The sequence below is a fragment of the Ursus arctos genome, chromosome X, assembly GCF_023065955.2.
Source record: "Ursus arctos isolate Adak ecotype North America chromosome X, UrsArc2.0, whole genome shotgun sequence".
Taxonomy (NCBI): Eukaryota; Metazoa; Chordata; class Mammalia; order Carnivora; family Ursidae; genus Ursus; species Ursus arctos.
This window is the reverse complement of record NC_079873.1, coordinates 30545738-30560412: the sequence shown is the minus strand read 5'-3', so window position 1 is coordinate 30560412 and position 14675 is coordinate 30545738. Positions and strand designations below refer to the sequence as shown.

The following is a 14675-nucleotide window of genomic DNA, read 5'->3' as shown; positions in this document are numbered from 1 at the left end:
TAAAATATAATTGGAATAAAACACCACCTTTCCATATGCTTATTCCCTAATGATATTCAATAATTATAAAGCTCTATGTTCTTTGAATATGCCTGCAGAAATCCGCTCAGTGCCTTTTAGTTGATTTCACAATTAACTTAATATTTATTAAATACTAACTTTGATTCAAGCATTTGCAGGAGAAACACATTAAGAATCTTATAACCCTCCAAAATAAATAACCATACTATGAAATTCATACTGGGTTTATATTTTGATATTAAGGTAAAATGTGATTTTGTTCTCTTGCACACAACAATGGTAATTTTTCTAAGAGAATACCTGTATTATACTGGCCTGACTGGAATATTTATCTTTGGAAATTTTGTTGAATGAAAAAAATGAGTAATTCTAAATTATTTTCCTAAGTTTGATGCATTACTAAATACCTAATAGGAACTAATTCTGAACAAAGCCTAGTACTGCAAATACAAAAGACACAGGAGACATTGAAAAAAAAATTCTATATATTATGCCTAAGGAATATACATATATAAATGTATGTGTGTGTGTGTGTATGCATATATATACATAAGTGGTCAAGTAAGATTATATTGTGATGAGAAGAACAATGAGCAGAATTTAGAAACCCAGAGAGGAGATAAGAACGGCATTTTAGAAACAGACAGAAAGTGAAGACGGGTGAGAAGTAATGGATAAGACACTCAGAATAGTGACTTTTTTTTCCTTAAGACTGAAGGAGAAGATCTGTTTTATACAGTGGAAAGAAGAAATTGGAAAGGTCAGAGAGAGCTAGGACCATGAACAGCATGCATAATTTAGATGCCACTTTGGGTAAGCAACAGGAAACCATCAAATGCTTTTGACAAGGGAAGTCACATGTTAATAACATTTTTTTTAAAGATTTTATTTATTTATTTGACAGAGATAGAGACAGCCAGCGAGAGAGGGAACACAAGCAGGGGGAGTGGGAGAGGAAGAAGCAGGCTCATAGTGGTGGAGCCTGATGTGGGGCTCGATCCCGTAATGCCAGGATCACGCCCTGAGCCGAAGGCAGACGCTTAACAACTACGCCACCCAGGCGCTCCTGGGGAACTTATTTCCAACTGTTTTTTTTTTTTTTTTTTTGCCAATATTGCATTTGAGAAAATATTGGTTATGACAAAATCAGTTGAAACTATTTCACTAGTCCTGAAAAACTTTTTGAATGCATTAAATATATTTACATTTAAACAAAAATATCTAATAATTTGAAATATCTTTGGAAGTTGTAGAGTAAGACTACCCAACTTCAAGACTTACTATAAAGCTACGGTAATCAAGACAGTGTGGTATTGGCCAAAGAACAGGCAAATAGATCAGTGGAACAGAACAGAGAGCCTAGAAATAGACACACATACATATAGTCAACTGATCCTTGACATAGGGGCAAAGGCAATACAATGGAGCAAAGAGAGTCTCTTCAACAAATGGTACTGGAACAACTGGACATCCACATGCAAAAAAAAAAAAAAAAAAAAGAATCTAGACACATACTTTACACCCACTACAAAAGTTAACTCAAAATGGATCATAAACCTAAATTCAAAACACAGAACTATGAAGCTAGTAGAAGATAACATAAAAGAAAACCTAGATGACCTTGGGTATGGTGATGCCTTATTAGATACAACAACAAAGACACAATTCATGAACGAAAAATTGGATCCTATTAACATTAAAAACTTCTCTTCTGTGATGGACAATATCAAGAGAATTAGAACACAAGCTATAGACTGGGAGAAAGTATTTGTGAAAGACACATCTGATAATGGATTATAATTCATTATATATAGAGAACTCTTAAAACTCAACAATAAAAAAAAAACAACCCAACTTAAAAATGGGCCAAAGACCCTCTCACACACCTCACCAAAGATATACAGACATCAAGTAAGTATTTGAAAAGATATGTTGTACGCCATATGTCATTAGGGAAATGCAAACTAAAACTACAATGAGATACCACTACACTTCTTTTTTCTTTTTTTTTTTAAAGATTTTATTTATTTATTCGACAGAGATAGAGACAGCCAGCGAGAGAGGGAACACAAGCAGGGGGAGTGGGAGAGGAAGAAGCAGGCTCATAGTGGAGGAGCCTGATGTGGGGCTCGATCCCAGAATGCCGGGATCACGCCCTGAGCCAAAGGCAGACGCTTAACCACTGTGCCACCCAGGCGCCCCCACTACACTTCTTTTAAAATGGCCAAAATCCAGAACACTGAGAGCATCATATGCTGACGAGGGTATAAAGCAACAGGAACTGTCATTCATAATTAGTGAGAGTACAAAATGGCACAGCCACTTAGAAGACAGTCTGGCAATTTCTTACAAAACTAAAAATACCCTTACCATAGGATCCGGCAATCATGCTCCTGGGTGTTTACCCCAAAGACTTGAAAACTTATATTCACAATAAAACCTGTACCCAGATGTTTATAGCAGCTTTGTTCACAATTGCCAAAACCTGGAAGCAACCAAGACATCCTTCAGCAGGTGGATGGGTAAATAAGCTGTGGTCCATCCAGACAGTGGACTATTACTCAATGCTAAAAAAAAATGAGCTATCAAGCCATGAAAAGACAGGGATAAACCTCACATGCGTATCACTAAGTAAAAGAAGCCAGTCTGAAAAGGCTACATCCTACATGATTCCAATTATATAACATTCTGAAAAAGTTAAACTAGGAGACTAGGTTTCCAGGGGTAGGAGAGAGAGATGAATAGGGAAAGCACTGAGGATTTTTTGGTGCAATGAAAATACTTCGTATATTATAACGATGCATGTATGTCATTGTTCTTTCCAAATTCATAGAATGTACAACACCAAGAGTGAACCGACCCTAAAGTAAACTATGGACTCTTGGTGATTTTGATGTGTCAGTGTACGTCCATCCTTGGTAAAAAATGTACCACTGCAGTGGGTGAAGCTGACAATCAGGAAGGCTATGCACGAGTGGGGGCAGGAGGTGTATGAGAAATCTCTGCACCTTCTCCTCAAAATCTGTCGTAAATCTAACACTGTTTAAAAAACAGTTGTTTTTTGAAGACTGCATATTGGGTGATTTTATTTACATGTAATATCCAAAAAAGGGAAGATTATAGAGACAGAAAGCAAATCACTGGTTGCCTGAGACTGGGGAGTGGGAGCAGGGATTGAATGCAAAGGGGCTTGAGGGATATTTTGGGGGACATGGGAGAGTTCAAAACTGGAATGTGGTTATGATTGCAAATTTTTCAAAGAAATTATTGAAACGTATACTTACAATGAAATTTTATGGCATGTTTGTTGTATCTCAAAAGTATTGTGGTCATGCTGCCTATGTCATCACAAGTATAACAGGGCTAGCTACGGTGGAGCAGAATAATAATATAGAAAATAGAATCTGTATAGGTTACCTGATCACCTCTACTTAAACCACTTCATAACCCCAAACCATTAAAGTTTACTGAAAAATATTCCGTCGATCTTTAAAATTTTTTCTAGGTATGTCTCCTGAGGCAAGGGAAATAAAAGCAAAAATAAACTATTGGGATTACATCAAAATAAAAAGCTTCTGCACAGAGAGGGAAACAATCAACAAAACAAAAAGACAACCTACTGAATGGGAGATGGTATTTGCAAATGACATATCTAATAAAGGGTTAGTATCCAAATTCTGTAAAGAACTGATACAATTCAACACCCAAAAAACAAATAATCTAATTTAAAAAGGGGCAGAAGTCATGAACAGACATTTCTCCGAAGAAGACATACAGATGGCCAACAGACACATGAAAAGATGCTCAGCATCAGGGAAATGCAAATCAAAACTACAATGAGATATCACCTCACACCTGTCAGCATGGCTAAAATTAACAACACAGGAAACAACAGGGATTGATGAGGATGCAGAGAAAGGGGAACCCTCTCGTACTGTTTGTGGCAATGCAAACTGGTGCAGCCACTCTGGAAAACAGTATGGATGTCCGTCAAAAAGTTAAAAATAAGGGGTGCCTGGGTGGCTCAGTCGGTTAAGCATCCAACTCCTGGTTTCATTTTTTTTTTCTTTTTTAAAGAATTTTTTTATTTATTTGACACAGAGAGAAACAGCCAGCGAGAGAGGGAACACAAGCAGGGGGAGTGGGAGAGGAAGAAGCAGGCTCCCAGCGGAGGAGCTGATGTGGGGCTTGATCCCAGAATGCCGGGATCACTCCCTGAGCCGAAGGCAGACGCTTAACAACTGAGCCACCCAGGCGCCCCTCAACTCTTGGTTTCAGCACAGGTCATGACCTCGGGGTTGTAAGATGGAGCCCCGTGTTGGGCTCTGCACTCACCGTGGAGTCTGCTCGAGATTCTCTCCCTTTCCCTCTCCCTCCCTGCCCTCCTCCCCACTTGTGTGCATGTGTGCTCTCTCTCTCTAAAATAAATCTTTTTTAAAAAGTTAAAAATAAAACTACCCTGTGGTCTAGCAATTGCACTACTAAGTATTTACCGAAAGGAGACAAAAATACTGATTCAAAGAGATACATGCACCCTGACGTTTATAGCAGCACTATCCACAATAGCCAAATTATGGAAAGTGCCCACATATCCACTGACTGATGAATAAATAAAGAAGACATGGTATATGTATACAATGGAATATTACTCAACCATCAAAAAGAATTAAATCTTGGCATTTGCAAAGATGTGGATGGAGCTAGAGAGTATTATGCTAAGTGAAATAACTCAGTCAGAGAAAGCCAAATACCATATGATCTCAGTCATATACGGAATTTAAGAAACAAAACAGATGAAAAAAGAGAGGCAAACAGGGAAACAGACTCTTAATTAAACAGAAAAAAACTGGGGGTTACTGAAGGGGAGGTGGGTGGGAGATGGGTGAAATAGGTGATGGGGATTAAGGAGGGTTGTGATGAGCACTAGGTAATGTATGGAAGTGTCGAATCACTATATTGTACACCTGAAACTAATATTACGCTGTATGCTGACTAACTGGAATTTAATAAAAACTTAAAAAAAAACTACGAGATATCTCCTTACACCTGTCAGAATGGCTAAAATCAAAAACACAAGAAACAACATGTGTTGGTGAGGATGTGGAGGAAAAGGAATCCTCTTGCAGTGTTGGTGGGAATATAAACTGGTGTAGCCACTGTGGAAGACTGTATGGAGGTTTCTCGAAAAACTGAAAATATAACTACCCTATGATCCAGTAATCGCATTCCTGGGTATCTACCCGAAGAACACAAAAACACGGATGCAAAAGGATATAGGCAGCCCTATGCTTATTTGTTTATTGCAGCATTATTTACAAGAGCCAGATTACGGAAGCAGCCCAAGTATCCATTGATACATAAATGGATAAAGAAGAAATGGTGTATACACACACACACACACACACACACACACACACAATCCAGCCATTAAAAAGAATGAAATTTTGCTACTTGCAATAGCAAGGATGGAGGGAGAGAGGATAATGTAAAGTGAAATAAGTCAGTCAGAGAAAGACAAATACCACATGATTTTACTCACATGTGGAATTTAAGAAACTAAACAAACAAAGGAAAAAAACAAAAAAAGGCAAACCAAGAAACACACTCTTAACTACAGAGAACAAACTGATGGTTACCAGAGGGGAGGTGGTGGGATGGGTAAAACAGGTGAAGGGGATCAAGAGTACACTTATTATGATGAGCACGGAGTAAGGTACAGAATTGTTGATCACCATATTGTATGCCCCAAACTAGTGTAACACTGTATGTTAACTTTACTGGAATTAAAATAAAAAAATTAATGAGAGTGGGCTATAAAAATACATTAATAACATCCTTTGAAAGCCAAATAGAGGGGCGCCTGGGTGGCTCAGTCAGTTAAGCGTCCTACTCTTGGTTTCAGCTCAGGTCATGATCTTAGGGTCCTAAGACTGAGTCCATCATTGGGCTCCACACTCAGCACAGAGTCTGTTTGAGATTCTCTCTCCCTCTGCCCCGCCGTTGCTCATGTGTTTTCTTTCTCTCTCTCTCAAATAAATAAATAAAATCTTAAAGAAAAAAGAAAAACAAAGAGAAATACTATCCTAAATTTCAGTATCAATTTACTTTTGTTTCTTGTTTTTTTGGTCTTTACTTTGTACACTCTATTTTTCCAATTTTTAATTAAAAATTATGAAATATATTAAGCTTTGATTCATAGAAGCAATACTTCTTTGGCTTAAATAGCAAAAGATGACATAATAGAATTTCCATCTTAAATTTTGTTTCTCAATTCAGCATAAATTACATTCACAAAACCAGTAACATACTTCTGCTTGATATATTACCTCGTCTGACTTGTCAGCCTGAAGTCCACAATCGATTCCTTAAATAAACCAATGCCTTCAATATCAACGACATCATCCACATCAGGCTCAGTAGCAACCAACGTTATGGGAAACATCCAAATTCCATCTGTTATGCACTCTATTTTCAGCATAATTTGAGTGCTTAAATAGAAAAAGAGATTACAAAGGATACCACAGGAAAACAAGCAAAAGGAGAATACAGCAGACCAATATCTAGGGTGAAAATGTAAGCAAACCTTGTAGTTTTGGTAAAAATACTGGGACTTTTAATTCTTTTTTTAAATTTTCTATTTATTTCTATTTTTTAAAAGATTTTATTTATTCATTTGAGAGAGAGAGAGAGATACAGAGTGCACAAGCAGGGGGAAAGGCAGAGGGAGAGAGAGAAGCAGACCCCCTGCTGAGCTGGGAGCCTGACGTGGGGCTCCATGTGGGGCTCGATCCCAGGACCTGGAGATCATGACCTGAGCCAAAGGCATACACTTAACCATGTGAGCCATCCAGGCACCCCTGGGACTTTTAATTCTTAAAAAAAAAAAATGCAGGTTACTGTAAATTACATTTTAGGAATAAATTTTAGGTCTTTGGTTATATTATCAATCTTCCTGTGAGATAATTATTTTGTAGCACATCTTATCTACTCTCTAGTTATTTACTAAGAACCAGTAAAATATGCAGAATTGACTGCAAATTTTCTGTAACCAGCACAGAATATTGTAATATTTAAGAATCCAAGGCTAGGTTGGCAAAGCGACCCAGGTGTTAAACAGATAGGTCTGTATGGAAAGTTTGTTCAAAAGGAAACATTGTGAGAAAGTGTTTTCAATTCTTATTTCATGTAGAAAAAATTATATTTTCTGTGAACACTTACAAAGCTCATAAAATTGATATAAAGATTTTTTAAAATTAAATTGCAATTTTAAATTAAAAAACCACAAACACTTTACATAATAACTTATAATTGAGTGGCAGCTGAATTAATTAAATGAATAGAGATAGCCTTTCTAAGCGCTTGGCTATGAAGGAGAGTGCAGGCATAGGGCAGTAGGTGAAACTGAGGAACGACTACTTGTTTGTTTGCTTGCTTTGGGTGGAAATAATGCAAACATGTAATGGTGTGGCTGCACTATTGCATGTCAGACTGGACAAAGAAACCACAATCCTTTTACATAAAACTCTCAGAAAGAACAGCAGGTCAAGAGTTCCACGAGAAAGTTGAGCTAAGATAATTATCATTTCTTAAGAAACCCTAATACAAATGATATCGATCATTTATTTATTAAAAAATGTTTAGACCTGTGTTAAATTAGAATCATTAGGCTGATTCATGACCATATTAACTATTGATCTCTCAAGTTTTTGAATTAGACCCTTGATTTTTATTGAAAGAAAAGGTCAAGACCTGTAGAAATAACCTTGTTTGTTTTTGTGAAATGACCAGTTAGGGTCCTGACCATTATTATTATTATTTTTTATTATATACACTATTCTGTGAAAAGGGGAATGTAACAAAATTACCTTGTTATTTACTGTTGTGAAATAATGTTATATTTTCTTTTCACCAAAACATGAACATTTTGTTTTCTTTTTTACCTCACCAAACAGGAAGAAAATAATTGAATTTAATACTTATTTTACTTATCTAGGTAAAGCATGGTTCAGGTATAATTATTTTCTTGTTCTTTTTCATAATTCAGAGCTATTGGGTTTATTTTGGTTTTTCTCACTTAACTGTATGTCTTCCAGTGAACCATCCCAAATAAATAAGAAAGAAGGAATGACAAAAGTAAATGAATATATACATATACACACAAAACAGAATTAAACTACATCAGACCATCACACAACACTCACAAAAATTTATGAATCATGCATACAAGTAATCCTAAATCAGTTTTGCAAACATTCACCAAGAAGCTCTAAATCCACAAAATATTCAAGGGGTATAAATTCACACTGGTTGTGCTCATATTCACTAATGATAACATTCTCCCCTTCTGCTTGTTGCTGGTAATTTCCATATCACTAAATCAACATAACACAAATCTAAATGTTAAAAAAAATACTATGAAACAAACACAGAAAGCTATCGAAATAAAAGAGAAGATAAATGTTTACAGCATGCTATCTTCTTGCAGCTTTGTTTTATTACTGTTTCCTGAAGATTACCCTAGCATCTTTTACTTATTGAACTACATATTCAGAGCCACACTAAATACATGTCTGGCTACATCAAGTACGTAGTTAGACTACAGAAACGATTAAAAGCACAGGTAGTACTTCAGCTATCTTTTCATTGCCAGGCTGTATTTCGTACTTTGTGTGTATTGTGGTACTGATCGGTATTTCTGTATTAAGGCATAAAGAAAGCCCTATTTCAGAGGTGACCTATCATATAGCATTTGCATGTGCTAAGTACCAGTTGCCTAAGAGGGAAATACAAAGACACTGGATGAGGTTTTCCAGACGAAGGACATTCAAAGGTCACTATTCTCATAGATTCCAATATGATCCTCTTAAACCTTACTAAAGGATGGGCAATGTTATAGTTTTGGTGGTAAAGGGGTAATGACAGCAACTACAAAGTAGAGCACAGCTGAGGCATTTTTTATCATTCGAACTGGTCCTTTGAAGTAGTACTAAGAAACATCACGTTAGGGTGTCTGGGTGGCTCAGTAGGTTAAGTGTCCAACTAGTGATTTTGGTTCAGGTCATGATCTCAAGGATCCTGAGATTGAGCCCCGCACCAGGCTCTGTGTTCAGTGGGGAGTCTCCTTGATGATTCTGTCCCTCTGCCCACCCCCGAGCTCTCTAATAAATAAATAAATCTAAAAAAAAAAAAGAAAAAAGAAACATCATGCTGTTAATGCACAGCACCAAGTCAGTAATTTTTAAAAAATTTTTACAAAGTGCATTGCTCTTTTGTGAATATTATACCCGAGTGACCTTTGGGAGGTCACAATTTGTGAAGGATATCTTAGATTTCTAATCATTTGGACTATTTTTTCTCATCAGAATACTTTTCAGAGTTTGATAGCTAGAAATAATCTAGCCCAAAATATTTATCTCAACAGCAACAAAGAAGTAATACAATCCAAATATAAAAGATGGAAAGAAAAATCAACATTATTTTGTTTAAAAGAGTAACAATATGTAGTTTCAAAAAGTAATAATATCATTTAAAGAAAAAAGGTTTACCTCAATGGTTTCTTTGGTGCAAATACCACATTGAAGACCAACTCTACCATTTTAGATTTGATATGGTAAGATTTTTTGATCATATATAAAGCTACGCAGGACCCCAAGTAAGACTTCATATCTTCAGATTCAAATTGAATTTCATATTCAAATTCACGTTTCTTAGGCATATCTAAGAAAATCAAGATTAAAATGATTCAACTTAATATGTATAGATTGAAAACCAATTACGTGTCAACACTAATCACGCACAGATATTTAGAGGTTGGGAGAGGGTTTATGTTATTTACCCTCGTATTCCTAATACCTAGTGCATCGCCAGGTATATACTAGTACTTAGTTATGCTTTTGTTAAAAGGTAAATAAATAAATGAATGAATAAAAAAATAAATTCAGAAGACAACTCCCATCATCTTAAATCTTTAAAATTGAGATTTTTGAAACAAGAAATAGCCAGATGGAAATTAATAATCAATATTTACCATAAAATATAAATAATACGGCACTGTCTATATAATAAATATATTAAAAGTTTATAGACTTGTAATTTATAAAGAAAGATTTGAATTAAGTTTAAACAATATTAAAGCAGCATCCCAATCTATTTGGGCAGAGTTTTCAAGTTCTGATATATTTTAATAAAAGAGAGAGTTCTTCATGTTTTATTCTGGGGTTTCAGAGACAATCTAGTTAACCATATTTTCTGAACTAGTAGGTTACCAGAGGAAAGTTACAGCAGGGTTTTGTTGGGTACATGTGAAAAATATCTTAAATCTGGTACTGGCATGTATAAGAAAAGCACAAACATCTATTATATTAACTCTCCACATACATGAAAGGAGCACAAATGCCAAATTGAGAAGTTTGTTGCATATGGATCATGGAAGAGAGGTCAGAAAACCATAACGTGACCTGGTCCACAGCTGAGGTAATTTCTAAAGTTTGTCTCTAGTGTATAAAGGTAAACGTGATCCTTGGATTCACAGAACTGAATGCCACCTTTCTTTAAGCAATCCAAACAGAAACAGACCATCTTTGAGACGTAGGTGATTATAATGTATGCTGTAGAAGTCTGAAAAATAGCGTGGCTGTAGCAAGCCCAAGTCACATTTAATGATTATCCAGCAAACCTTATTAATGTAAAATAACTGGCTGACCCACACCCTTACAAGGTCCCTTTTTTCTTCTTCCACATGTAAAAGTATACTTCTGATCTCCTGAATTGCTGATTTTTATCCTGTTGACAAAATCAGCAATTACTGTTCCTATCAATAACCTGTCTTTGCTACAGGAAAATCAATGTGTCTACGTATAATGTGTCTATTTGTTCTGGGAATGAGATATGGAAATGTTCCTTAGGAAGCCATAATCCATACAAAGAAAGAACATTTGAGAATTTTAGAGTAGTTAATGGGAGATGAAATTTTCATTGCATTCAAATAACATAATATTTTTAAAGCAAATACTGTATGTAGTTGAGCTCTGCATCTGTTTCTACTTAATTACTAAAGCCTTTATGGGAATGCTTGTGTCAGAATGAAGACAAGAAATGAAAAGCTAAATTTAGTTTCAGAAGCACCGAATCCCCTGTGGAGAATCTGTCACTATGGATGTTATAATTGTAATCATAAGACGATCCATTGTACAAAATAGAGACATGATTATCAGCTAAGAGATAGGAGGTGAGACAAATAGAAATATGAATATATTTTTCAAACTACACATATCCCCCTTGTCTGTAACTGGAATGTATTGATCTGAGCCCATAAAGGAGAGGGAAAGAAGAAGCCTGGACCAAATCACAATAAACTGACATTCTGTATTGTATCTTAAAAGTAATCTGTTAGAGTCTCCGCATTTTATTTGAAAAGTCATATTACCAAGTGAGAAACATGGTTTTTGTTATGCTTCTAATTTGGAGAGAAACTATGCAGTATTTTTGTGTGGATTGGGTGGATAAGAGCTGAGTCAGTGAGGACAGTATAAATTAATTATGTGATTGTCGGATAAAATTAATCTCTCATGACAAACATAGCTTATAACTCTAAGAGAATACCTGCACCTTCCTAAAAAAAAAAAAAAGTAAATAAATGTAGTTTCCCATAATATACATTACAATTTCAAAGTTACAAGTCAACAGTCCTTGGGACTACTCTAACAAATTTTTCAACATTGAGGGAAAATCCTATCGTTTTTCAGCAAACCCTTAAAAAGGCACTTCAATGCATGAAACTAATAGGATAAAGATATATTTGACTTCAATTGTGTTTTACTGGTATGTAAAAAACTTTCTTTGAAATGACAATTATGGTTTTTGTCCTCATGGAGCTGATGACTGAGAGGCAAGAACTGGTAATAAACTACTAATAACATCACTAGTTGTTAATTACTGTGATAACTGTTATTATGGAGAAATAAAAGAGGCATGAGTGCATCTGTCCTGGGAACCTGGCTGCGAAGGTCCTGAGGAGGAAACCAATACACCAAAATTGAAAGGTGATAAAGGTTGCCCAGATGTAGAAATTAAAAAAATGCCTCGTAGGCATCATCAGAGCAGCATGGGGGAGTCTTCCAAGGGGGGAAACCACCTTAGCCCATTTGAGAAAGAACTTATGTGGATGAAGCAGAGGAAGAGGCAAGAGTTTGTCAAAAGATGAAGCTGGCAAAGTAGGCAAGACTATACAGGGTGTGGTGAGGAATTGGGACTTCTAGGAATAACAGGAGGCCACTGAATGTTTTAAGTATGTCAGTAATGTGCTCTTTTAATGGCAAATTGAGCAAAATGGGCTTCGAAGAGAACTGAAGGAAGTTTCCACAGTTCAGGCCAGGTGGTGGCTTGCACAAGGGTGAGAGGAAGATGGAGATGAAGATCGAATAATGCCCTGTGTATAAAGTGGGAGGTATGTGAGCACTCATGACTGGCAACTAGAATCACAGGTTTACCACTTCTGTCCTGTATTCATACCCTTTACGTATATACAAAATATCTAATCAAACCGGTCTCAGAATTTCAGAGTATGATGTCTATATTTATCTATATCCATATCTATCTATTCTGTCACAAAGGAAGACAGGTGATAATCACTTGGGTATGGCAGCAGAGTCATTATAGTGAACAGAAGGGGCATGTCTCCCATTCAGAGAGTGTCCCTGCGTAATTATCATCCAACCTAATGCCTGTATCATAGTGCCAATAAATCATGCAGTGGGAGCTACGCTGGCCAGTGGTTCATTACTAAGGTGAATTTTCACAGGACAATGACTGAATTGTATTCAACGTGGGAGAACATCGGTCATTTTTTTTTTAAAAGAGGACACTTGACTAAATACGATAAATAATCAGAAAGTATTGAGTTATAACAAATTAATTTACAAAATATACTTTGAAATTATATACTATTATACCATATACATTTTAATCTGTAAGAAATACATGTCAAAGCAAACCCAACAAAAAGTTCTCAATTATGGAGAGATGACTATCCAAGAATACTGAACATTGTTATTCATATTCTTTCCCTAAATTTCTGCAGTTTTCTCTTCACTAAGAGGCATGCACATTTGTTAGACCACCATAATCACCTAAGGAATGAATGGAGTGCTGGAGACAAATTTGATACAGATGAAGACAGCAAAGTACTCAAAGAAAACAGAGAAGGCTCGGTAAATTCACTAAAGCTATTTTCTTTGAACAGGTAAAGAAGAATGAACCGCTCTTGCTATTTTTTTAATAAAGTTGCAAACCTTAAAAAAATTAAAAAAAATAAAGTTGCAAATCTTACTGAAGGGGCATTTCATTGACATGTTTTTACTTCACTTTCATAAGGTCATTTAACAGACCAGACATTTTGATTAATTTAAAATAACTGCATGTTCCTCTGCTATGACTACAAGTACAGTAAACTACAAACTGAAAAATTAAAGGAAGAAAGTGGCCTCACATCTGATGCTCTTCTTACACATTTTATTTGAAACAAGATAACAAAAAGAAAAGATAAAGGGACTTCTTGCAACATATATATTTGATCGGAACTTTTAGCAATTAGATTAAGTTCCAATTTCAGTCTCTATCCAATATTTTGGCACCATATTTTTGTACTTTCTTTTTCGTAGAATATTCTTCTGTGTATTAATGAGAAAACCCACTGAATGACATTGAGAGTACCATGTTTCCATTATAAAACATCATTTGTCAGTGACTGAAGATGGGCACTCTAATACATCACTGTCACAAAATACCCAGCTAGACCTTTGAATGACAATAATGGTAAGGACTAACACTTACGGAATACATACTGAGAACCATATGCTTTCTAAGGATTCCAGTCATTTACATATTTAATCCTCAGAAATAGCCTATGAAGTAGATACTATTATTTTCTCCATGTTACAGTTGAAGAAACTAAGTTTATAGAGAGGTGAAGTGATTTTCTCAAGGCCCTAAAGAGATGAAATGGAAGAACCTTAGATGTCTGGCTTTATACTTCACAATCTAGGATATGAGGCCGGTCATGTGGCACAACTGCTGAGAAGATACCATTAGCAGTAGCCTCTGGACATCTGCAGGACATAACCGGCACGATGAAGTTTGGTGGCCCTCAGGGCAGAGCCCTTGGTCACTAAAACTTTTATTTTTTTTTAATTTTTTTTTTTTAAGATTTTATTTATTTATTTGACAGAGGTAGAGACAGCCAGCGAGAGAGAGAACACAAGCAGGGGGAGTGGGAGAGGAAGAAGCAGGCTCATAGCGGAGGAGCCTGATGTGGGGCTCGATCCCAGAACGCCGGGATCACGCCCTGAGCCGAAGGCAGACGCTCAACCGCTGTGCCACCCAGGCGCCCATGTGCCACCCAGGCGCCCCTAAAACTTTTAGATCCTGGTCAGAAGAAGAGGAGCCAACAAAAGAAATGGAGGACAGACAACCAATGAGAGAATAAATAATAAGACTAGTCATGAAAACTAAGATCAGGAAGTCCTTCAACTGGGTCAAATGGTAAATGCTGCTGACAGGCTGAGTGAGCTCAGGACACAAATCTGACCATAGGATTAGGCGCACTGGTTAAGGGTGACCATCTTGCCAAGGGCAGTCTCATTAGAACAGTTAGGACA

General features: G+C 36.3%; 1 protein-coding gene across 1 annotated transcript in view; it reads right to left on the bottom strand.

The window, feature by feature from the left end:
* CFAP47 (cilia and flagella associated protein 47) overlaps window positions 1-14675 on the bottom strand; it is a 478944-nt gene that overhangs the window by 35077 nt on the left and 429192 nt on the right. The window contains exons 61-62 of the mRNA XM_048213784.2: window positions 9567-9738; window positions 6348-6509 (exon numbers count right to left, since the gene is read on the bottom strand). Of these exons, the coding sequence (XP_048069741.1) occupies window positions 6348-6509; window positions 9567-9738 (334 nt within the window). The remainder of the gene's footprint in view (window positions 1-6347; window positions 6510-9566; window positions 9739-14675) is intronic.